The 27556-nt window shown below is 38.9% G+C and overlaps 1 protein-coding gene across 2 annotated transcripts in view; it reads left to right on the forward strand.

The window, feature by feature from the left end:
• The window catches only part of LOC109846505 (WD repeat-containing protein 7), a 25794-nt gene extending 21401 nt beyond the window's left edge, over positions 1 to 4393 (forward strand). The window contains exons 7-8 of one of the 2 annotated variants that reach the window (XM_020415773.1): positions 2249 to 2455; positions 3633 to 4393. In XM_020415773.1, coding sequence (XP_020271362.1) covers positions 2249 to 2455; positions 3633 to 3776 — 351 coding nt within the window. In that variant the 3' untranslated portion in view covers positions 3777 to 4393. The remainder of the gene's footprint in view (positions 1 to 2248; positions 2456 to 3632) is intronic. The other variant, XM_020415774.1, reaches the window with a different exon arrangement.

The following is a 27556-nucleotide window of genomic DNA, read 5'->3' on the forward strand; positions in this document are numbered from 1 at the left end:
GTAACTACGGATGGTATAGCGTGCCATATGCCATCTGCTTCATTGATCTTTCTTCCGCATTGCCTATCCTTCTTTCAATCATACATCCTTGAAGAGTTCATACCTGTTTATTGGCAAAGAGAATATATTCTCATAGTCCAACAGCCTTCAAATAATGGAGATACACGTCAGTCTATTTACTTGGTTAACATTGTCTTCAAATATTAATTTGAGTCCAACCATTTGTTACTTAATTATATGAACATGATTTCTCCTGAACTGAGATATGGAGCCAAAGCTATTCAGTTTGGCGGCGTAGGAGTTGCTGGATTGGGGTTTGGGGATAGTTTTGTAGTAATCATAAGTGCATTGTCACTTTTCTTTATCACCCTTGAATGAACTAATTGTTAGACTGCCTATCACTCTTATAGAGAAAATCAACCGAAGGTTTGCTTACGGAAAATGAAACATTTGACAAGGCTACTATGGGAAGGGGGAGATTTTCCCACCCATTGGTTTAGACTGATTTGATTTAAAATATGTATAATCCCGTTACTTTGTTTTCTTTATTTTTGAAATCCACGATATATGTAAGGCCTACTTACCTGCTGTTTAGACATTAAACATTTCATATAAAAGAGACTACTACCGATGCGAGCCCTCTAATGATAAGACTTCTACCTTTATCTATATCCTCGTGTTTCTCTTCTATGTCACCTTGGATGAAATAACTCCTAGACTGGCTAGCACTCTTGTAGAGAAATGATCACCTGAAAGTTTTGTTACAGAATACAGACAGTATGATTCCTTTTAGGAGTAAAATTTATACCTTGACATGTATTTTAAAAATGTCTCATAAGATAGATTTATCGATTACGGAAAATATTACTTATGAATATGTTCTTGTACTTACAAGATTATCATTCTACAACTAAGAATACAGTAGAAACTTTAGATTGTTAAATGCATTCTAGTTACCTTTGGCATGTAATCTAAACGAGTCTTTTAGAGTGAAATATAATTTGGGTTTATTGTTCCCTTTATCCATATGATATTTAAGTTATGACATTCGTTACTTTAGATCTAGTATTAATCAAGATTTACAACTAAATCCTTTACTTTTTTCAGTATTGGTAAGTTAAAAGAAAGGGATAAGAAAAGAAAAGGATAGAAAAGATGCGAATCTATTACCTGAACCAATGACTTCCGGTAACATATCTCAGATTTTACTGTTTGCACTAAACCCCAAATTATTTTACTTATTACATGCATAGTTTTAAACCAGGTTTGTGTTATGCAAAAGCTTAAGTGCATTGTACAGACTTCCAATTTTAGGGCTGTTTGGTTCACTTGGAGAGGGTGGAGAAGGGGTGAAAAGCATCTGACACACCCACCCAATAAATGAATTTTCCCAAAATGCTTTCCTATTCCTTAGTTTGGTAGGTAAAAAACTTAGGGGAATCATTTCCAAAAAACCCTAAAAATGTTATGATTATAGGAAATGCCATTTTCGACCTTTTTGCTCCACTTTTAGCTGGAAAGCTCACTTTTTAGCAATAAAAAACTTTTTGCCAACCCATCTCTTTCTCTCATGTTCCCTACGAGTTTGGATTCATATTCTTTACTTAACAAGCAAACTATAGATCACATGGAAACCACTTTTCACCCGTGATTTAAGGGTGAAAAAAAAAAGTTTTCAGGTAAAAACTTGGTAAAGCAAAGAAAATGGTTTTAGGCTAGAAGTAGGGTTTTCCTCAGCTCCACACAGGCCCTTATTTGCAAAGTAAGCAAACAGGCTGTCATTTGCTAAATCTTATGGCACCTACATTACACACAGCTCTAGATAAATCCACCCTTACGGTGTATTTTTCTTTTTCAAGATTTTCTTGGTGCATTACTAACATCCTTTGTTTTGAAAGTTCTACTTACAAGGTAGCAATCCAGCATACAAAAATAACAGGAATAATATAAAGCCTGGATGCTGAATATTGGGCTTGGCTACATGGATCCCTGTTTGTCATTCACTTCTTTTAAGGGCCATTTAGAAGATAATAATCTCTAACAAACTCTCTCCCCATCTCTCCATTTCCATGCTGATAAAGAAATGTTTGTAAATTTTAACAATTCCTGAGAGGTACTATTCTATGCATTTTAACAGTTTGGAAAATTGAATTTCTAAATATCGAAAATACCTGCAGAGTTTCTTTTATTAGCTAATTCCAAATGTGAATGAACAACCAGCTTCATAATTAATATTGTACTGAATCAGGGACTTGTTGCGTTCTCTGAGAATGGGTTGATGATTAGATGGTGGTCCTTAGGGATCGGTTGGTGGGAGAAGCTCAGCAGAAATCTTGTTCCTGTACAATGCACCAAACTGATATTTGTACCTCCATGGGAGGGCTTTTCACCAAATTCTTCTCGGTCAAGCATAATGGCAGGCATATTTGGGCATAATAAGAGGAACTATTCTCAGGTAGCTGGTTTACCAAGGATCTATGCTTTATTCTATTACTTTCTGCTATACACAGTCATGCAAGTGATATATATAACTTGTTACATGGTTGATTATTTATCAAAAATTTCAATCAATATTTCAAAAAAGAAGAATGTCAACTAACCCCTTGACCCGAAACCTTAAGCTTATAGGCAGTGGCTAGTAATACCAAACAAACTTCGCATATATCTCTTTCATATGTATTTTAAGCCATGTGGCAAAGCCTCCATCCAATATATTGAGTCAAGATATAGGAATTTCTTAATAGAGATGTCCTCTACCATTGGTGAGGTTGTAATGTGGACAACATTCAAAGAAGGATCTTCTAGCATATATCTTATGTATGTAGATTAATTATTATGATTTGCATATCTATACTTCACATATTTAAGTCTTTACTAATTAGGACATGAATGTATCTATTTCTAAATTATTATACCACTGTGTGTGTGTAATGTTATAATTTTTATAAATTTTTAAAAGTGTTTGATGGTTATGAGATGGCGGCTCATTGGCCAAATGAGCTACCAAGGGATAGAAGTGTGAGGTCACACCTTTTGATGTGACTTTTAGGTGAGCCTCATCAGTCATTATATGACTATCTCTTGATAGCTTATTTAGCAAAATGAGCCACCACCTTATACCTATTATTTTCATTTTAAACTTAAAATATACTTAATTCATGACGCTTATGCCACATTCTTTGAGCTTACACCCTCTTCATAAGAGGGCCTAATGCTTCGCCTTGTACTTACGCTTTTTTAAAGTTTTCAACATTGGTTGGTCCGCATGATATAACTTTATAGCTTTTGTATTTGCGCTATTTGAATGTCATGTTTCTTAGTTTATTAAGTATATTACCAAGTGAGATAAAAGACATAATATTGTATGTTCCACACAAAGTTGAGGGTAATATAGAAGATGCATAAAGTACACAAGGGCAAAGTTGTCCAAAACATGTCTGTAACTGTCTGTCGTGAGGCATGGTGGTCTAGTGAAAAAGTTCATGATAGGTTTACGAAATAATAAACTTTATCAGAGTTTTGTCCAAACACCAAAGTTAATGGTAATTTTGGTGAAGCTTACCTACATGACAGTATACCTTTCTGATTTTACTTTATCTAGCATGCTCATATTCAAACTTAAATCATTGTAGGATAGCCCAAGGGAATTGGATGAGGCGGATAATCTCAAGATCTTACTTCATAATCTTGATTTATCTTACCGGCTACAGTGGGTCGGTGGGAGGAATATTCTTCTTACCCATCATGGTCAAGAGTTGGGCACGTACCCACTCTGATCATATTTTACCTTTGCTGTGGTTTGAATTTGTTTCCTCGAAGGCTGGTTCAATATGACATTGAAGCTTGTGGTTTGAATTTGTTTCCTCAAAACGCTGGTTCAATATAACATTGAAGCTTGAGGATAACATATGCGAATAATGTCCTCTCTGCTGCTTCCATTGATGGTAAAAGAACGCTTTAAGTTGAAAGAGATCAGAGACTCTGTAGAAATCACATTTAACACTGGATTTTGGTTTTCATGAATGGACCTCAAGCACTTGTTCTCTGATGACTCTCTGATAACAATTGGGGATTTAATCTACTCAAATAAAAGATGAGCCTGACGCTGGAATTTTCCAGTTGGTATCAGTCTGAACGTTTGGTTCTTGCCATGTCATTGTCGAAGACCTTTTCGGAGCGCATAGATATCAAGACCAGGTTATGCAGGCTCTTCGGATGAAGGTCATTCGATGTAAAATATTGCAGGTAATCGCTGGAAAATTTTGAACTTTTTTCAAGTCCAGCTAGATTGGCATGTAATTATTTGTCTATTTCGTTCGTGTATGCTAGGTTTTCATCGTCTTCATTTGCAATTTTATTTAAATAAAAGATGAACACCGATTTCTGTTTCTTATTATGGTGTGTTTGGGAGATCACTAAGGGAAGGGAAGGAAGGGAAATTTTTTTCCTTCCTAATTTCTCTTCCTTCCATTCCCCTTCTTTATCTCCCAATTTGGGGGGTTAAGATTTTAGTTCAAATTTTCCTCTCGTTTCCCTCATTTACTCTTCTAAATGGAACTCCCAAACAAAGGTAAACCAAAATTTCCCTTCTCCTTTAGCTATTAATGTTTCCCCAGGGGAAGGTGTGGCCCAAATATGGTTTTGGGGATTTTGGAAAGATCTATATGTAATATAATTAATACTGAAAGATATGTTTGTAATATAATTAAAACAGCAAGTAAAACTTGAGCTGTGTTTTTTACAAGAATTATTATTTTTGTGCTTTTTCATTTCTTTTCTAGGAAATCTAATACAAACAGTAGCCTTGCCTTTCCCCTTGCAAATTAACCTCAGTTTTAGTAAGTACCCCTCTGGTTCGACTAGATCTCAACATAGAGAGGAGTGAAACAGGTTAGGAGGCAAACTTTCCAATTGCAACTATGGTTGCAGACTGTGAATAAACAGTTGAGATACTTGTGGTACGTCGTTGTTTCATGAAAATATTTTAATATTTTGAACACTAGTAGTCCCTTAAATATTTAATATTTTGAAATTAGACCCTTAAATCTCTTAAAATTCTGAGGTCCTCGAAATCTGATTACAACTCCATGCCCCCATTTCAATGAAACTGGTCTGACGTTCGTACATATTAAAACAACTTCCTCAATTATCAGTTGCTCGTCCTAACCTATTTGGTGAAGGCAATTTAATAAATAAGTATCACTAACCCAATCAGGACCATTTTTTTTTTTTTGAAATATTTCGAAGACGATGGGCCAAGATTTATATAACCTAAAAGGATTCGTCAATATTGCGACTGCAACGTTTAAGAGGTCAAGTTAGTTTTCTTCTCTTCATGTTAAGTCCCTAATATCTTAATATTTTAAAATACAACAAAAAAATCCTTACATTAAGAAAAACAAAACAATAAAAGTAAAAATTAAAAATGAAAAAATAAAAAATAAAAAATAAAAAGAACCTCTCGAAGATTGCGGTTGCATTGACAAATCATTTTAGGTTATAAATCTTGCCCCACTGTCTGAAGGGTCATTTGCACCTTTGTGCTCTAAACTGTCAACCATTTTTAAGTTTTACACCCCCAAAATTTCATACTTTGACACTATAAAACTTTCACTGTCATTTAGTTTTACTACTCTATTTTCACTTCTGGTTAATTTTCCTTTTAAATTTTGTCTCGTGCTAAACGTTAGCACTGCAGTACTTTTACGATGAAAATATATCCTTTCTATCTCATTTATTTCTCCTCAGTCAGTAGGGCTTCAGTAGGAGAGTAGGAGGAAGAAATGGAGCAGAGGGTAGGAATTCCCATCATTAAGGGTATTATTGTTCTAAATATATCACACATTATACATATGATACATTTTAAACAGAAAAATAAATGACAAAGGGTTAAAGCTAAATGACAGTGAAATTTGGACTTGTTAAAGTGCCAAAAAACTTAGAAATATCAAAGTTGAAAATAGGGATTTTCCACGAATTCCTCCTAAACTCAGGGGATTTTCCATGAATTCCTCCTAATTTTTTTTTTCACCCTCACAGAACACTCTTGTGGTTTGGAGTCTCACAGAGCCTATTCAACTTTCAAGATTCCCCACGAAGCCACCTAACAATGTTACGGATCAACCAACACTCCGGCTATGCCATTAGCATTGACACCCTTGGAGGGGTCTTTTGGGGAATTGTAAAAGCTTTAGAGGATTTCATGAGACGATCCAAAGCCTTGGGGGTAATGAAATTTATCCTTTTTTGGTCAGTGAACAATAAATTTGGGTTATGCATACATGCTCTCTAAATCTTAGCATTTGCAAGACTATCCCTCGGATCATCAATTTTGAAAAATTACCCACAAAGCTATTAATCATCAACTTTAATAAGCTAATTTGTAATCTCAATATAAAAATTATCAACAAAATAGAAATACTTTGACAAATTTAACCCTCAATATAGTTTGCTTTCACTTCACCAAAGATAAATCAAGACCAACACCAGAATATGCAAGAGATATTTTGAAATTCCTATTAATGCACCAACCTCGCAAATTAAGAAGAATTGCATCAAAAGACTAAACAAAGCAACATAGGATTCATCAATAAGGTTGACATATAAGTCACTTCAAAATGAAAAAGTTCAACGATAACACGCTAATTTTAGTCCCTCTAGCTTCATTATATATATTGTTAGAATGTTGTTCGTATAATCTCTCTTATTTGGGTAATAACAAGTATTCATTTGAGTCGAACATGCGTTTGAGATGAGCTAGTAAGGTTTATATTTGAGATGATCTAGTAAGGTTTATACATGTGTGAACTATGAACGAGGTGATTAATGTAAAGAATCAGCTCAACAGCTATTTTCAAAACATTAATCATCAATGATCAACCATCAATGATCCTCTATGGACCATCAATGATCATCTTGACCACCGATGATTCAAATGTCTAGAGTGATTCAAATGATCAATGGCAACATTGACCATCAATGGTCAATTTCCATCGTTAATAGTCGTATGACTGATTCTAAATTTTAGATTAAATCACAGTCGTTCATTGCAGTATACCTTTCTATTCTCTCCTATGTTTTAGGCGACTCTTTCATGACCTAAGTTTAAGAGAAAGAAGGGGGTTAGGAGGGGAGGGGGGAAGAAAAGCTAGGGTTTTGTGAGATCCACAAAGGAGAGACTTTTTGATCCCCTTGGAGCCTCATCAATCTCTCACTTGCTGTGTTCGTCACCGTATGATTAATCAACTGCATAAAGAGCAGCCCTAGGACCACATAGTCTACGTCAAACTTCCATATCTTCACTTGTACTACCATGTAGTTTGATTTGTTAATCAAAAGTGCTGCAATATCTTTCCAATTTCTTGTAGATGATAATTGTTGTGTGTTTTAAATCTCTTCTTTTCACAGCATGCTCAAGCCGGTTTAATTGAGTTTTGGGGAACTAATTAAGGCTAGGTAGTCAGTGTGATGAGTTTAGGTTAGATGATTAGTTTTAGGATAACTAGGATGCAACTTTGTATGCCTACTGAATCACAAACCTGATTTAGGAGAACTCGGTCATAGTGAGGAAGTCCTTCATGAGAAATAAGAGTAGTTGTAATTTATCCAAACTACAATAAAAGTCTCGTGTGTTCTAGTTATGTGTCTCTGAAATTTGATTATTGCTTACTGTTTTATATTATTATTTTATTTCTGCTACATTTTATATGTGATATCAAAAAACAGTAAGCAATCCTATTAACCTTTCCTCCAAGTTTGCGTCTCAAATGCAACAAGTGATATCAGAGCAAAGTTACTCATTTTTAAGTTTTACAACATAGAGTAGAGATGTCTACGCTGGCTGATGCAGCGGATTTCCCTGAGGGACACACAATTATCTGACCCCTGCTTTTTGATGGGTCAAATTACACCTATTAGAAAGTTCACATGAAAAACTTCATGTTATTCACCTACTTTGATATCTGAGATATTGTAGAGATTGACTATAGTGAACCAACTACTAGTGCTAATGAGACCACCTTAGTCATAGAGATAAAGGGACTCCGAATGACATAAAGCTCTATTCCTAAAATGCCAAGGCAAGCAACGCTCTTTATTATTCACTAACTACTGACGAATTTAATTATGCATCAACTTGTACTGTTGCTAGGAAATTTGAAATACTATAGAGGTTACACACAAAGTGACAGTGCAGGTGAAGGAAGCCGAACATGCAATGTGTAAAACCTCATGAATTTAAAAATATGGTAATAAATAATAATAAATGTGTTACATGGTGATAGATAATATTTATTGATGTTTGAGAATACTAGAAATTAATTTGAGATTAATTCAATGTATATATGTGAATATAGGAGTGAAATCATGCCTATAATCACGAGCCTGAAATCTAAAAAAATGACTAGTTAAGAGTATACGTATTTTACACACTGATGCAGTTTGGATATGAAAAAACTCAAAAGACTAAAGTTGTAGGTATCTTCAACAGCTTTCTAACAAATTTTAAATCACCTTATTCCGAGGTCATAGGAGAAAGTTATTACTAAAATACCGAAGATGGTTTTTCTAGTCAGACTAGGTTTCATGGTTCGGGTCAAACGGGTTTTGTTTCGGGTTTGTCTCTATAAATAACTATGTTTTTCGTGAAAATTCCTCTCTTTTATCATATCTCTGAACCCTAGCAGCCAATCTCTCTCCTTAAAAACCCTAGATCTTTTTCTTATGAGTTTTGAGAGCTTTGTAAAGCAAAATACCGACACGAGGGCGAGATCATCGATATGTGGCGAGGGAAAACGAGTTGTTTGCATGTTTAAATCACTTTCTGTTCATTTCATAGGCTTGCACATGAGACTAAGGCAAGATCATCTGCATCCAAACCCATCCCTATAGTGTTTAATGATTATTAAAGTGTTTAATCAATGTTTTCATGCTTAAAGCTTAACTTAATATGAAAAAGATGAGATTTTGATAATAAATCTTAACTGATGCGGCATAAACATGTACAAAAAATATTACAAGTGCACAACCGTGTCAAGTTATAGTATAAAAAGTTATCGATCCCACAAGGAAGGTGTTTTGTAAGAGATTATTAAAATTGGTTCTTATGTTGTGTGCGTGATAAAATAGAATTTAAGAATAAGTGTGAGAGTTATGATGAGTGAGAGTGATTGTTGTGAATATATGCAAGTAACAATAAATTGAATTTTAGGGAAGAGAAGTAAGAATCAAAGAATATAATAACAAGCAAGAATAAAAAGAGAGAGAAAAAAAAGAAAACAAAAGATGAAAGATTCAATTAAAGATATGAGAAATCTAGAATTGAATCCACTAGCTAATCTCAATTATAAAATACAAACTATTCTCTTTTTATCACATTTTACTTTAGATTTATTAAGCATAGATTATCAAACCATTTAAGAAAAGCATAACCTATCAAATTATCATCTATGCAAAATTAGATTCATGATGAGAACAACAACAAGATAGTAACCTTAGAATTCATAAGTATAACATATTAAACCACTTAAGATAAGTATAAATTACCAAATTCTTCTTCTATCAATTAGTTTTCTAGTTGATTATCCTAAACATGATCATTTTAAGTGCAAGAGAATAATTTGCATAATATAAAGAAAATTAGACTAGTTTCATACAATTCTAAGATTCCTACAAGAATTAATTTCACATCTTAAGAAATAAAAACAAGAAGAAAAAGAACTAATTACAAAATAAAAAGAAAATCTAAACTATGAATAAGAAATAAATCTAACTACATTGCAAATAAATCTATGCTAAAAATTAAAATGCAAAAATAAATAAAAAAGATAAGAAAATAAATCTATTCTACAAGACATGAATGTAAATCTAACTAATAAGCAATAATAAAGAAATTACTAAAAAAAATAAAAGATAAAAATAAAAGAAATGCAAACCTTCAAACTTTTCTTCATCTCCATCATCATCATCCAACAAAGAGAAGAAGATTTGAAGTGGAGAAATTTTTTATTATTAATTGTAACAAAAGTTACAAATTTAAAAGGTCTTCTCAATTAAGAGTAACCCTCATCTCAATAGAGTTAAAAATTTTTTCACACCCTTAACCCCTCACTCTCTACCCCTATTTATAGTAAACATCAGTGAATGTGAGCCCTTGGATCAAAATCTTATCCAAAACAATCCATTTTCAGCCTTTGATGCATTACATAATGTGTAACATCGATGCAGGCATCGATGCCTGCATCTATGACGCCCCTAGGTTCACACCAGGCTGCAGTGCGAGGTGTTACCATCACAATTACTATCTCTCTAGTGGAATTAACAACAGGTGTAGGTACAAAGCAAGTAAAAGATTTTACAATAAATACATGATGAAATGATAGATCTCGGATTAATACATCTCATCAACCAAATAAGCTGGAATATATAGTCAATGTCTGAAATGAATAATAATAGTCTGGAGATCTCAACATGTCTCAAAATACAAAACATCTGATACATGAAATAAATCACAGAGCCTTTATAACTCTAGAATATAAATCTCTCAAATCTAAAAATGTCTCGAGTGGAGTACAAAAATGAAATACATCTAATAAGAGGATAAACGGGTGCTAATAAAAATCGCCCTCAACCTGCGACTCTTCGAGCTCCGGGCTCGTTACCTGAAAGGGGGAGGGACAACGAGCATCAAAGCGCTAGCGAGCAATATCACAATCAACCCCAATGGATAGGGCTCGTTGTATATGAAAATACAGTTAATGCATAAAAATATAAAATCATTTATATTAACAATAGTGGGTTTTAGTACTTAGGAAATTACAACACGAGTATAGGTACGTCGAGCTAAATAATCCAATCAAGGAATTCCTCATGTATATACCTTGTATCTCAAATTGTAAATCCCTAAATACTAAACCCGACGTTTAACACAAGAAACAATAAAGAAAAGAATACAAACACATCTCTACCGATACAATTTAAATATATCAAAGCTACAATAAATGTCATGTCCAGCCTAGGTAGCTATCATGTCTCAGCCTCATATAATATGTCATGTTCAAAACTCGGTTAAGAAACACACTCAAGGTTTAGCAATTATCCAACATAAGACTGTAATGGATTATTATCCAACACGAGGACTTTAATGGATTATTATCCAACACGAGGACTTTAATGGATTATAGTCCAACATGAGGACTTTAATGGATTATAGTCTAATACGAGGACTTTGTATATGAACCATGGAATACTAAAAGTAAAGGTATACATATTCTACTCTTGTACATGCCTCGCTGTACAGATCTAAGCTTGTGCCAGAAAAGTCATCTTACATGTGTAGATGAAATCATAAATACTGTAATTTAATACCCGATAAACAAGGCAACTTTTCATGTTCAAAAATGATAAACAGAACCCTCGATTATATATGAACACTGTATGAAAGTATAAGCACAGTAGGTGATAAAGCAGAAACACAAACGAAATAGGAAAAACTTCGATGAGTCGACTCAAAATCAGCTATGAGTCGACTCATGACTCATGGGTCGACTCATAAACCGACGAGTCGACTCAGCAGACACTTATGAATAACAGGAATTGACTTCGTGAGTCGACTCATGACAGTCATGGATCGACTCAGCCTGATGAGTCGACTCATGATGAGTCATGAGTCTATTCACGAGCTGAAAACTGGATATTTCACAACTACAACTCGTCATCTCGTTCCATACTTCCACTACACCGATTTATACCTCCATAACTATCAATTCTAAACTATGAGACAGTGAAAAAGAATTCATATCTAGCATGAGAAATGAACACTTGCATGTTAGATCTAACATTTAACCCCTAAACATGAAAGTGGACATTTAAACAAATAAAACTCATATTTTCATTTCTTTAAATAAATTCCTAGATCTGGGTTTTCATCAAAAACTCGTTGGTGGGGATTTAAAAATCTGAAACACATGCTTTCTAGCATTTACACTAATAAGAACATTGATTTATACTTGAAAATAAGTCTTAGGCTCAATAAAACCCATGAAAAATATTTATTAACTGTTAAAAACATGGGAGAAGGATTGGGAGAGATGTTACTCACTTCAGATGTGTTGAAGAACGATTCCCCTTGCTGTAAACCACAAGGAGCTGCTAAAATTCCCCGAAAATCTCCCAAAAATGCCCAGAAACGAACTAGGGTTTTGAGGGGGAGAGGAGGCTAGGGTTTCTCTTAGGAGAACTGATGAAAAGAGGTGTTTTCGGGTGGAGGAGAATATATATGAACAGTTAAAACGCAACCCGAAACCCAAACAAAGCCGATCCACAAAAACCAGAAAACCCTCGATGAGTCGACTCATGACAGTCATGAGTCGACTCATGACTCATGGGTCAACTCATAAGATAATGAGTTGACTCAGCAGAGACTTTTGACAATAGGAGTTGATATCATGAGTCGACTCATGACAGTCATGGGTCGACTCAACCTGATGAGTCGACTCATGATGAGTTATGGGTCGACTCATGAGCTAAAAACTGGGTTCTTCGACTCTGCTGCACATGATTTGCAAGTTTGCAAACTCAACCTCATAACTGATGCATAAATACATTCTTATAAGCTCGAAACACTAGTTTTCATGCATAACCATGTTATAAAGGTATTAATCATAAATAAATATTATTTTTCACTAATAATCACATATATAAATTATCAAAATCTACGGGGTCTTACATTCTTCCCCCCTTAAAAGAATTTCGTCCTCGAAATTCAGAAATCATATCTAACTCATAATGGTACTTGAAAAGCACGACAAGGGTCTAATCCAACCCGCACACATACACATTTCGTAATATTAAGCTCTAGATAAGCATATAGTGATATTCATACTTAACGATCTAAAATGATAATATTCTTACTCAACTCCTAATCTAATGGAACTAGTATGTCGGGCGAAAAATCCAAATAAGGAACCCCCCATATATATACCGTTGTAGGCTGTCTAAAAAAAAAGATAACTAATTCCCCATTAAACACCGATGAAGGAAGTTACAATCTGACGACTTCCAGAAGGCCATCTTTAGCAACACTCTGACAGAAAGAGATTACAAATCGACGATCTCTTCAAACCAAGACGTGGAAGTCCTCCCTGCGTACCGTCATTAAGACACAACGCCAATTCAATCACATACCGCGGCAAACACAAATGCAGCTTCTTATGTGAGATGATTGATCTTGATGGCTGTGACAACAACATGACTAATATTATATTAGCAACTATCAGAGGTGCTGATGAGCAGTGTAATGATATTCGACACACTGAAGAGCACATGGTTAAACCATACAAAGAAATCTTAGTGGAGATCGTGACCTGCAGTTGATAGAGCGTTATTAAGATGCCTCAATTGTCACAAATGGCCTGAATAAGACCTCCTTTACTGGTCATTGGTGTCATCCATATATAAAGACAGAGAAACCTGAACGCAGCTTCAACAATCAGCTCGAATACAGCTTTAACAAACAGCTCGAACGCAGCTCCTTCGCTGCCCAACGCAGCTCATCATCGCTGCCCAACGCAACTCATCGTCGCTGCCGAACGCAACTCATCATTGCTGCACAACGCAGCTCATCGTCGCTGCCAAACACAGCTCATCATCGCTGCCCAACGCAGCTCCAACCGACGTCGAACGCAGTTCTACACTGCTGCCAAACGCACCTTCAAACATCGAAGAACGCAGCTCAATATCGCTGCAGAACGCACCTCCAGATGCTGCGTTCAAACACAGAATTTAGGCCAGAACACATGTCAAAGTTCTGACCTGTTCAAACACGATCCAGGCAGTTTCGAAAACTGCTCTTCACCCACGATTTGAGGAATGGCTTACGTGGGTTGTTACACCCGATCAATGGGGTAACTAAGCCCCCATTTAGGAGCGGATTATGGGGGCAGTTACACCCCTAATCCCCCTATAAATATCAACAAACTCAACAGAGTTAAGGATCGCTTTTTGATTGCTTGGATCAGATTTTTGATAATCAGATCGAGGGCTGGACTTTTGGAGATCGGATTCAGATAGTAAGGTTGAGAGGATCAGCTCCTTACACAGTCTGGGGAATCATCATCAACTGAAGATTCCATACATTCAATATTTAGCCTATTAACCGAATTATTTTCGGTTCTGTCAACTCTTTTCATATTAGAGTTTGTTACTCGTTTCGAGCTACAAAATTCGTCAAGAGTTATCAATCAAACGAGACTGTTGTTCCAGTAAGCATAGATATTCGGATCGTCAACGAGAAGCAAACTCGACGCAAGCATTCGAGGGAGGCATCTCATCGCTACCAAGAAGAACCCAGAATTAAACAAAGGAGAGTATCCAGATCATTCTCTTCTCTTTTGTAATCGGAAATCCAATTGTAATCGAGAGTTGAGAGAGTTGTAATCATTCTTTTTCTAAGCAGTTAGAGAGAATAAAATCAAATACAGTTCTTTCATTCATTTTTCTTATTACAAATTTTCCAACAAACAAAAGATGGCGACTCCGCTGGGGACTAGCTTCTCTGACGAGGAAGTGGTGGCGCAATCCGACGTTCACCTCACTGGAACAATCGTCGAAACTCTTGTTGTGGAGTTTGACCAAGCCAAGTACGAGGAGGCTCTCTCCTCTGGATCGCTTAGCCCCAAGGCTAGGCGAGATACCTGTCAGAACTCTAAAGAGGTTTTAACTGCTGTTGAGACGCCAAAGAAAGCCCTCTCCTTTGGCCAAAGCCTCAAACTTGCTCTGCAAGCTGAAAATCCCGCACCCGTTTCGACACAGCGTGTACCGGGTTATAAGAGGCCTATGACAGAGAAAAGCCTAATCAACGCCGACAACACTGCTGCTAAAACTTTGAAACAAGCCAAGAAAAACGCCGCTCAAAGACGGAGAAGATCCATCCGACGAGCACATCTCCGAGAAAATCAATCCCTGATCCAACGCAAGGATTGCATTTCCGAAACTCTACCCAAGCATTGCGTTCATACTCCAGAACGCACACTTCGAGGTAAAGAATCCAATTATGAACCTCGGGTGATTCAACTTAAACGCGACCCCCAGTGGTGCGTTGTCCAATCAAAACACAACCCTGCTAAGGGAAAACAGACGCCTCATGAGTGTGTCCAAACAAAACAAGACCTTAAGGGGTCTGTTTCATCGACTGAACGCAGGCCAAGGCCTGGTGTTTATAAATCACAACGCGACCCTCGCACTTCGCTTCCCGAATACGATGTGGTCCGCCAAGTTAAAAAGAATCGAAGTGGACTCAAGATTCACGTCCACCAAGAACCAGTCTCGCCCCCTCAGAAACAGAGGGTCTTATCTCCGATGTAGAGTCAATCTCAAAGCCCCGATTTGCGGGAGTTACTCTCTAGAAGAAAACCAATACAGCAGGCGAATCATTCCTGCCATTGTGAGAAGATTATTTCAGCAGTCCTCTCCGAGTGCCAATGCCGCGCACCTGAACCCCGACAATCGGTGTTTGACAGATTGGCGGATGTCGTCAGACCTACCAAGAGACGACGCCATCATAAGAAGAAAGATTCTAAAGTCGAGTATCCTCAGGTTACTATCAACATGACCGGCAGAGGGAAGATCTCGTATCCTAGTTCTGATGAATCAGAAAGGAGCCATTCCCCGACTGTTCGAGAAATTTGTGACGAGTTCGAAGGGGTGTATCGGCATACTCGGTCACGGACCGGAGTTATACAACCGGTTAATTATCAAAAGTTAGCCAAAGGGATTACGATGAGTGATGAACATTCGGCAATTGCCGATTCTCAATCTTCAAGCTCTGTTGTCGCACGTGAGGTCTCTGCTTACACAACAGGGAACCCCGAAGACATAGCCAAAAGAGTGGATGAACATCATGTCATGCTCCAGGCGCAACAGGAGACACTTCTCCAATTGAAGGATATGTTAGCCCAGGTTCTGGCAGAAAAAGGTCAAAAACCTGAATCTTCCCGGAAGACAACATCAAAGGGAAAGCAAAAAGTACATGAACATCCAGATCGTGAGACTCACAACCTGAGATCCTCTTCGGAAGGTGAGAAGGAGGTGGAAAAAGAGCTATATCCTCAGTCAACCAAAGTAGATGAGCTAGAAGCCCGCCTTAATGCAATGGCCAACAGAAGCGAACTTCGCGAGGAAGGAGTGATACGACCTTATCCTGCAGAATGAGATACAGCTCCCTATCCGCCAAAGTTCAAGGCCCCTACCTTACAACCGTTCGATGGCACAGGATCGCCAAATCAGCACATCTACTACTTCAAGTCTCAGATTGGAGATGTAGTGTCAAACGAAGCCATTCTGACCCGGCTATTCATCGGTACTCTCAAAGGTGTCGCATTTGAATGGTTTATGAAACTGCCTGCTGGATCTATTCAGAAAAGGGTAGATTTGGAAAGGCTTTTCTTGGCCAGATTCTTTGAAGACGACACAGAGGTCTCCGTCCCGACTCTTCTCGCCACTAAACAGAAGAAAGGAGAGTCTATTAAGACCTATGTCGAAAGGTTCCGCAGCATGGCATTGCGATGCCCATCAGGTATGACTCAATCAACTTTGGTTGAAACTTGCAGGCACAACTTGCAGACCCAGCTGCTTGCTCAAATGGGGGTAGCAGAATGTCGATCCTGGAGACAACTGGTGTCGCAAGGAGAGCAAGCTAAAGAGATTGTAGCTCGGATCAAAGCTGAAGAAGAGCCACAACCCAAGCCGCAGCAACAACGCAATCAAAACAATGCCCAGCGGTCTAAGGGAAAAGAGACTTTAGCAGCTGATTACACGCAAGTACCACCGCCTATTAAGCAAGGCAAGACACCTAATCAGCAAAGAGCGCCCAAGCAGTATTCGTTCAAAGAAGAGCATGTGGACACTCTGTTCTAACTACTTCGGAAGAACAATAAATTGCAGCTCCCTGAAATCAGAAAACCAGATGAAGCAGGAAAGGTAGATGATCCCAATTACTGTCGCTATCATAGGTTATTGGGACATCCTACTAGAAAGTGCTACGTCTTCAAAGACATCTTGCAAAATTTGGTGAACGCTAACGTACTCACTCTGAAGCCGAAATAGAAGACTGTATCTACTAACCTGATTGCGGTCCAGTTTGGTGACTTCCCTCCTGTAGCTGCTGCAGATGGTGTCATTCCCGTCCATAAAGGGGAAATGCACTTGAAGAACACTGACTTACACGACCAGAAGGGCAGGGGGTTGGTACCCCTCACTATTCCAAAGGGAGAGATCATGTGGGTCCATCCAGACCTAATTGAGGATCAGCAATGGACAAACACCGCAGTCAAGCATAAAAGAAGTAAGGCTAAGTCATCCAACATGATTAGCCCCTCTGTTAATGAGAATAATGACCATCTCAAACCTCTCACCGACTCAGAAGAAGAGAGGATCGTCCTAGCAGCATACCCAGAAGGTAACCCTGGTACTCGGTCGGGGAAAACTTATTTGAGGAATTATGACCAGAACGCTCAAGAAGCTGAAGAACAGCCCCAAGATGCTGGGGGTTCTGTGCCAAAGAAGCCGGTTGATATTGGGAAGCAAAAAGAGCTCCGGTTCAACAAAAATCTTCACCAAGATCTTGGCAAAACAAATGCCCCTTACCAATTTAATGTGATGGCACAGTTGGCCAACATACCATCCAGGATCACCCTTTACGAGCTCTTAAAGTTGTCCAAAGCCACCAGAGAAGCTCTGATTGAAGCTTTGAAGAACACGGAGAGCTTCATTACCCAAGTTACTCCAATGCCCGAAGCATCTAAAGATCAATCCTGTCTGCAGTGTTTACAAACAATCAGAAGCCTGCCCTGCATATCATTCACTCAGGAAGATATGCAAGTGAAACATAAACATGACAGACCCCTGTATTACACATGATATATCGGGTCATTAGAAATCAGCCGCGTTCAGGTCGACCCAGGCTCGACACTTAGCATCATGCCATACAGAGTCATGCAAGTTTTAGGGATTCCCTTACATCGATTACATGCTACCCAAACCACCATCTTCGGATTCAATGCTAACAGCACTCGGCCTATGGGAAAGATTAAGCTCAGATGTCAAATCGGAGATCTCAGATCCGAAGTGGCTTGTTACATTATAGATGCGGACACGTCCTACAATCTGTTATTAGGACGACCATGGATTCATGCAAATCGTGTTGTCCCATCCACATTGCATCAAGTTATGAAGTATGTCAATGATGAAGACGAAGTTCGAACCCTGATTGCGGAGAAATACCCCTTCAAGGGAGTGGAAAACTTCCACACCGATTCAGTCTTCTACTCAGAGTCGCAAGAAGAAGAAGACGTCGGCAGTGGTAATGAGGCAGATGTCTAACCAGACCCAGAAGGGAATTGCCCATGGGAGCTGAACTTTAATGTAATTGGTCCAGTCGAGAACAATAATAATGTACCGAGTGAGGGCGAGTGGTGCATTAATGAAGATTTTATTTTGGCGTACTTGTCGGATGAATCTTTTAAAGTTGGACGACTAGAGAATAATCATAATACAGGTACCAGCTCATGGCATACATTGCGTGCAGAAGCATGCCTCACATTGCCAATTAAGTCATCCTTCACTTCCGATGAAGAAGTAGAAGATGCACAAAAGGCTTTCTTCGAAGTCCCGTCTAAAAAGAAAGGGCAAAAGCCAATCTGTCTCGGTAAAGTTAAACCCGCACCACTCCGACGAGGAAGCTCGGAAGAAGATGATGGTGTCCCTCAATTTCATTACCATGAACCCAATGCTATACATTTGATGAAAAGAATGGGATATAACTTTAATGAAAAGCAGGGCTTAAACTTCGGGAGAGGAAGGCGAACACCAATTCGGATGTCTCTCACTCCCGAAGGAAAACCTCCGGATTACTATCAAAAAACCGGAAGAGGCGTAGGTTATGTCACGACCCCGTTAGCCTCGGAAAATGAAATCAGTAACTACCTACGTCACGACCATTCATCCGATACATCTTCTTGTGAATCCGACGTCAGTGTTGGACCTTTCTTTAAAAGCCTAACTGTGAACATGGCTTCAACTAGTCACCCCGATGAAGACGCAGGGGGTGACGAAGAGTTAGTCGAATCAACCGATGATCCTTGGATCAAACGTCTTAACATCCTGTGGGATATGCGCTTCGAACAACGCGAACCACCCACTGAAGATAAAGTGATTCAAGTCAACATGGGAGATGAATCTAACCCCAAGCCTATTTTCATAGCTGAAGACTTATCATCATCCGAAAAAGAAGATCTTATATCTCTCATCCGAGAATATATAGATGTCTTCGCCTGGAATTACGAAGATATGCCTGGCCTTGACCCAAAGGTTGCCATGCACCGTCTCAACATTGATCCGGACGCGAAACCCGTTAAACAACAACAACGCAGGTTTCGTCCAGAGATCATGGAATCAATTGAGTCAGAAGTTAAAAAGCTCATAGACTCAGGTTTTGTTAGGGAAGAACAACACCCTGAATGCCATCTTTCACGAACACCTATGTAAGAAGATCGAGTGCTATGTTGACGATATAGCAGTAAAAAGCCAACACAAAGGTGATCATCTTACAGACTTGAAGACAATGTTCGATATCATGCGAGCACATCAATTGAAGATGAACCCGACAAAATCATTCCTTGGGGTATCAAGTGGAAAATTCCTAGGATTTATCGTTACCTCTAAGGGAATTTCTCTCGACCCGGAAAAAGTGCGTGCCATCCAAGACATGCCGCCTCCGAAGAATCTCAAAGAGCTCAGAGGTTTGTAAGGCAGACCGGCCTACATTCGAAGATTCATATCAAATCTCTCAGGACGCTGTCAACCTTTCTCTAAGCTTATGAAGAAAGGAGTATCTTTTGTCTGGGATACAGAATGTCAAAAAACATTCGAGGAGATTAAAGAGTACCTTACTCAACCACCAGTTCTTGTGGCCCCAAAATCAGGGAAACCATTCCTGTTATATGTGAGAGCCATGGAACATTCTCTTGGAGCTCTGTTAGCTCAGAACAACGATCAGGGTCAAGAGCAAGCCATCTATTACCTAAGCAGGACTATGATGAGAGCCGAACACCGATACAATCCAGTTGAAAAAGAATGTCTTGCCTTGGTATTCGCAGTTCAAAAGATGCGACATTACCTGGTTGGACAGATAATTCATGTCATCTCTAAGGTGAATCCATTGAGAGTTTTGATGACAAAACCATCATCTCTAAATTGCCGGCTCGCAAAGTGGGCAATTCTCTTGTCATAATATGATATGCAGTTTATGCCCCAAAAGACAGTCAAGGGTCAAGCGTTGGCAGATTTCTTAGCTGATCACCCGGTGTCAGGGACATCTAAGTTGTATGAAGAGTTGCCCGATGAAGTCGCTAAAACTTGCGTTACTCAAGAAACCACGCATGTGTGGAGATTATTCTTCGACGGGGCATCTAGAGCAAACCCTCATGGAGCAATCACTGCAGGAGTGGGAGTCGTGCTCATTTCTCCGAACAGTCACGTAATCCCAAGGGGGTTCTCCCTAATCGAACCCTGCACCAACAATGTAGCCGAGTATAATGCTCTACTATTAGGAATGTAATTTGCCGAAGAACTTAATGTTCAGCACCTCGAAGCTTACGGTGACTCTCAGCTCATCGTTAATCAAGTCCGAGGGGAATACGAAGTACTGCATGAGGATCTTATCCCGTATCATATCGCAGTGCTAAAGCAAGTTGAGAAATTTAAAGGTTTCTTTATCGAATACATTCCACGAACTCAGAATGCTTACGCAGACGCTTTAGCCTTACTGGCAACTTCATTAGCATTACCTCCCGGGGCTGAAACTACAATCTCGGTTACAGGACGTGAGTTATACTTCTTCAAGGTTCCTATGGAAGAAAACTCCGATGAGACGATGACAGGGGAAGTCTGCACAACCTCGATGGAGTTTGAAGCGAGAGATTGGCGATTCCCATATATCGACTATGCCATATACGGAATATTGCCTGATGACCCTAAGGAAGCGGCCACTATCAAACGAAAGGCCCTCCAGTTCTATTATGATGCGGTTTCTCGAACCCTATATCGTAAATCACACGACGGAGTTTTGCTTCGATGTCTCTCTCGAAAGGAAGCGAAGGAGGCCCTTCAGGAAGCTCACGACGGAATGTGCGGGGCTCATCAGCCCGGAGCTAAGTTAGGAGATCGTCTTCGACGAATTGGCTATTATTGGCCAAAGATGTTTTCAGACGCAGTCGACTATGCTAAATGCTGTCACGCATGCCAAATTCATGGAGATTTTATCCATCAAGCGCCAGGTAATTTACATCCTACATCTGCAACTTGGCCATTTGAGATGTGGGGCATGGATATTGTGGGACCAATTTCTCCTCTGACTTCCAAAGGACACCGGTTCATTCTGGCCGTGACCGACTATTTCTCCAAATGGGCAGAAGCAATCCCGTTGAAAGAAGTCAAGACTTCGAATGTAATCAAGTTCATTAAACATCACGTTGTCTATCGCTTTGGAGTCCCGAGACGAATAGTTCACGATAACGGAACACAATTCGTCAGTTTTGGATTTCAGAGATTCTGTGATAAATTGCGCATCCAAAGCGTCGCCTCTACGACATATTATCCGCCAGCAAATGGTCTTGCGGAAGCTTTCAACAAAACCATAGTAAAGCTTCTCAAAAAGTTTGTTTCCAAAAGCCGACGTGATTGGGACGAAAGACTTGGCGAGTGTTTATGGGCCTACCGAACAACAGTGAGGACCTCTACCAGAGCTACGCCATTCTCCTTAGTATACGGCTGTGAAGCTGTATTACCACTTGAGATCCAGATCCCGTCTCTGAGAGTCGCGGTCACAACTGGACTGACAGACGAGGAGAAACACCAACGACGCTTGCAGGAACTCGAAGCTTTAGACGACAAGAGACTCCAAGCTCAACAACAGATTGAACTATATTAAGCTCGTATTTCCAAAGCCTACAACAAAAAGGTTAAGGAACGGATTTTCAAGAAGGGCGATCTGGTTTTGGTCAATCGACGACCCATGGTGATGACTCATAAAACTAAAGGGAAGTTTAACCCTAAATGGGAAGGGCCTTTTGTCGTTGAGACAGTCTATTCCAACGGAGCTTACCGTCTCATCAATAAGAAAGGCGACAGACTTATGATGCTAATTAATGGGAAGTTTCTTAAGAAATATTACCCGTAAGTGCAAGTCTCTTAAGTTTAGCTGGGCGTTGCTTATCAAATGTTCGAGGTGCTCCTACTTTGTATGTCGTCAAGTTAACATTACACCTCTGACGATTTAAGTTATTGAGAATCATTATAATAAAAGAATTTTTCAAAGTCTTTCAGATAGCTATCAACATAATCTGTTTGGTGAAAAAGTCCCAATGTTGACTGCGTTCAGTCCTCTTGAACACAAGTCCTTTGACTGCGTTCAGTCCTCCTGAACGCAAGTCCTTTGACTGCGTTCAGTCCTCTTGAACACAAGTCCTTTGATTGCGTTCAGTCCTCTTGAACGCAAGTCCTTTGATTGCGTTCAGTCCTCTTGAACGCAAGTCCTTTGACTGCGTTCAATCCTCTTGAACACAAGTCCTTTGGCTGCTTTCAGTCCTCTTGAACGCAAGTCCCATGGCTGCGTTCAAAACAGGTCTATAGCTGCGTTCAAGTCCTACAGCTGCAGAACCTGACACTGCGTTCGCACCAACGAACGCACAACATGATTACTTCAACTTCCAGAAGATGTCCTCAATGGGCCTGCGTTCAAACCATTCGAACACAAAGGAATAATTTGCAGAAGTTCCAACATCACAACAAGACCGCAACATCCCAGACAAACACAGAAAAATGCAAGGAAAAAAAAGGAAGCAGCAGTTCATTTCATGCAGATAATAAGTGTTTGAGGAAGTAGCATAGAGTTATTACAAAATCAAAAGTAAGAGTTGTTGGGGTTTAAAGTAAAGAGAAACTCATAAGATGAGCCTCTGTATTCGATATAGATTTTTCGTGCTTCGCCAGCACCTCTTCTCTAATTCTCTTGTGAAGCTCAGCATCAGAAACCGCAGCAGCAGCAGAGGCCTCCTGTTTTAGCACTTCGACAACCTCCTTCTCAGCCTGAACTTCTGATGCGAGAGTGGCATTCTCAAGGCTGAACTCTTCCTGAGTTATCTCCCCTGCATTCAGTCTGGCCTTGGCTTGGCGACGTTGCTTCTGCAAGTTCCAGATACGAGCCTTCTTCTCTGAAATATCCAGAACTCGGACCCTATCAGCAATCCCCTCCTTCAGCATAGCGTCGCCGATGGCCCATTGGATTTTAGACTCCAAGTCTGTGTGCTGCAGCTCCTCTAGATAACGAGCGGCCCCCGAGTATCGATATATCGTCTCGTCAAAGCGCTTAGCATAGAAGGGGTTGACTTCCGCAAGAGCTTTCAACCCTTCCACAATAGGCGCTCGAAACTCAGAGAAAGATCCCCACCCGTGCATTACAATGCAAAAAGCTTGCCTCACCAAGTTTTCTAAACGTCTGGAAAGAAAAAGAACAGAATGGGGAAACAGACGAACCTTCTCATCACACACCCGCTCGAAGTCCTCGTGCGGGAAGATCACAGAGATGGGTGGAATAAGAGGATCCTCTGCTCCTTCATCATCAGATATGACAAGAGGTTCGGCAACAGAAGCCCCACCTGGCGTACAAGCTAAAGCAAAGTTAGCAAAATAGATGGAGACAAACGCAGCAAGTCTAAACATGCGTTAGGTTCACCCTGAACGCAAGAAAGTTAAACTTGCGTTCAATAGCCATGAACGCAGGACTTCTGCTTGTGTTCCAGATTGGAAGATTAATCTCTTCATCTTATCAGTAAACACGGAAACCTGCATCCGCATGCAAGACCCAAAGAACACATGAATGATTGTTCGTACTTAAAACAAACAAATCTTATCAACAAACACAGAAATTTCTCCGTGTGTTCAACATCAAGGGTTTGATTCTTCACCATTACAGTGGACACAAGAAGTTCTTTCAGTCAAGAAGATGAACAGTTCTCATCAAGAGAAATGCGAACTCTATGCACATTCAAGATTGAAACGACGAATTCTATTCGTCATCATCAACCAGAACTCATCTAGAGAGTTTCAAGAAAACCCATTGATGAAGAATGCCTGGAACGAAGAAGGCAGCGGGACGTCTCTTCGTCATCATTACAGCCGCTTCAACTTCCTATTAGACGCGGGACAAAACCCTGCGTCCATAAAATCAGACCAAACGCAACAATCTGGAGATGCGTTCTTACAAAAATACGCAGCTCCACTCAGGAGCGTGAACGCAGGGGGTACCCCTGTTTCTAGAATCTGACTTTTGGGAAAATATACTGCTTGAGTTTAAAGTTCTTGCAAAATTTAAACAAAGTAGTGGAAAAAGTTTTTCCAATCCCAATTTGAACTCCATTGTCCCCAAAGTTGCTCCGATCGCGACACTTCTAACTTATTGACTCTCATCAATAGAGCAATAAGTCCCCAAAGTTGCTCCAAACGCAACACTCCTACCTTATCGACTCTCGTCAATAGAGCGATAAGTCCTCAAAGTTGCTCCAAACGCAACACTTCTACCTTATCGACTCTCGTCAATAGAGCGATAAGTCCTCAAAGTTGCTCCAAACGCAACACTTCTACCTTATCGACTCTCGTCAATAGAGCGATAAGTCCTCAAAGTTGCTCCAAACGCAACACTTCTAACTTATCGACTCTCATCAATAGAGCGATAAGTCCTTAAAGTTGCTCCAAACGTAATACTTCTAACTTATCGACTCTCATCAATAGAGCGATAAGCCCTCAAAGTTGCTCCAAACACAACACTTCTAACTTATCGACTCTCATCAACAGAGCGATAAGCCCTCAAAGTTACTCCAAACGCAACACTTCTAACTTATCGACTCTCATCAATAGAGCGATAAGCCCTCAAAGTTGCTCCAAACGCAACACTTCTAACTTATCGACTCTCGTCAATAGAGCGATAAGTCCTCAAAGTTGCTCCGATCGCAACACTTCTACCTTATCGACTCTCGTCAATAGAGCGATAAGTCCTCAAAGTTGCTCCAAACGCAACACTTCTAACTTATCGACTCTCGTCAATAGAGCGATAAGTCCTCAAAGTTGCTCCAAACGCAACACTTCTAACTTATCGACTCTCGTCAATAGAGCGATAAGTCCTCAAAGTTGCCCTGAACGCAACACTTCTACCTTATCGACTCTCGTCAATAGAGCGATAAGTCCTCAAAGTTGCTCCAAACGCAACACTTCTAACTTATCGACTCTCGTCAATAGAGCGATAAGTCCTCAAAGTTGCTCCGTGTTGGCCTTCTTGTTTTGATGATGATTTACAAACAATTTACTACTAATGTTGTTTGTCTAGTGTTTGTGTATTCTTATTTATTGTAGACAAACAACGTTGTTGGAGGTTGGATGGATTGCACCATAATGATCATATCAAGAGGAGGTTGGCGGAATAGTGGAGTGAAGCAATGCACATTCAAGTCAAGATCCAAGTTCAAGCTTTATCCGCAAGATTACCAAGATAGAGCTTCGTTGAAGATCAAGATTGCTTGGGTAATTTAGTTTAGGAATTTATATTATGTGTGTTAGTACTTTAAGCTCAATCATATACACACATACACGTTTTGGTTTTTGTATATATATAGTTATATATATACATATATGTTTTTGGTTTAATAATTTTCGAGTTTATATATGAAACAAATGAATAGAATTGGAAAATCATGTTTATATGCCTATATATGATTTCCCCTTTAACAAGCTTATATTTAAAGAAATTATATTTAGTGTTTTGAATATATTGCATAGAATATGCAATTTTGTGAAAATATTGTATTCTTAGTTTGTAGACTTGAATATCAGTTTATACATGTTTTACTAAGTCTATAAAAATATTTCACAAAGTTTCAAAAGTTGGTTTATGTCAAAACATCAAAATTCAAGTATCTCATATTTTCATGTTTTGGACTAGTTTGTAAAATGATGATATTTTTCATTTGGGAAGTCCTTTTTCAAAACCAGTTCTCACAAATGAGAAGTGATATTTCAGAAATTATTTTTGTAAAATGTTTATTTACATGTTTAGAAACATCCCTCAAAATTTCATAATGTTTAGAGTTGATTTACTATTTTTAACTGATTTTACAAATCCAGATACGCATAATTTTCAGCATCTGCCAAAAACTGTATATGTCATAAGTCGACTCTAAGTCGACTTATCAGAGAGCCGTTGCACAGTAACGGCTAGTTTTCTGTTTTGTTTGTTTTTGGGTTTTTGGTCATTTCCTTGGGGTTTTGGCTGATGTCTTGGGTTGTTATATATACCCCATTGCTGATGTCTTTTCATACTAACTAAGAGAGTTTTAAAACAAGTTTAAGAAAGTTTTTAATCAAGGGTTTAAGTTTTGTTTAAAAGAGTTTAAGAGTTTGTTTGAGTTTAGTTTGTGAAGCAAATTTCACAAGAGCAAAGAGGAGATCATCCTTTGGTGTTTGGGCATTCAACTCATCTCTCTCTCACTCTTGATCTATAGAGAAGTTTTCCTTAAACTCAATTCTAGCTATTTATTGTTTTGATCTTAATTTCCATAAGCTAGATTTCTATATTGAGTTTAAATTGTTTTATTGATACTCTCTGTTCACACACAACCTATTGAGCTTATTGTATTTACATTCATAGTATAATTTTGGGTTGTGAGATTAGTGACTTAGAGTTGTGCTTAATTGAGTTCTCACCTTGTTTAGAGAACAAATCATTTGATTTATATTGTGCTTATTGTGAGGATTCACTTGTAATACACTTGTACACCGAGAGAAGTGTGTGGTGAGAGACGGGGTCGAATCCAAGAGGAGTGGCGTCGGTTGACGTGCCTAGGGAGAGGTTGTAACCGAGCACTTGAGGAGGAGGACACGGGCTAGGACCAACACTTAGTGTGTGAGGTGTGATTACATAGTGATTGTATTGTGAGGTGTAAACGTTGTTCGGGTGAACGTAGAAAACCCGGTTGTGATAGTGGAGATCTCCTCGAGGTGAGGAGCGGAGACGTAGGTCGTGGGGGCCGAACTCCGTGATCATATCGTTTTGTTTGTGATTGCATTGGCGTTCTTATTCTTGTTTTCATATCTTATATCGCCTTTGTGTATTGCTCATCATATTACCCTATCACTTGTGTAGATTGTTTATTTTACCCTTGTGTTGTTTATATATCCTTGCATATATACATATTCATCATATAGGATATATCTCTTTGTTTGCATTGCTTATCCTAGCGTATATATCTTGTGATATTTCATATTTGCTAGGATAACTTATTAATAAGTTTTAATTGGCATTTAATCGGATTAGATTAGCATAAGACCCTAATCACCCCCCCTCTAGGGTCTAACAATTGGTATCAGAGCTTGGTGCTCTTTGATTTAAGGTCTAATCGCCTTGAGTTAAAGATCCAAGTTATCTTGTTGTGCTAATCTTGTTTTGATTGCTATT

The sequence above is a fragment of the Asparagus officinalis genome, chromosome 6, assembly GCF_001876935.1.
Source record: "Asparagus officinalis chromosome 6, Aspof.V1, whole genome shotgun sequence".
NCBI classification, from domain to species: domain Eukaryota; kingdom Viridiplantae; phylum Streptophyta; class Magnoliopsida; order Asparagales; family Asparagaceae; genus Asparagus; species Asparagus officinalis.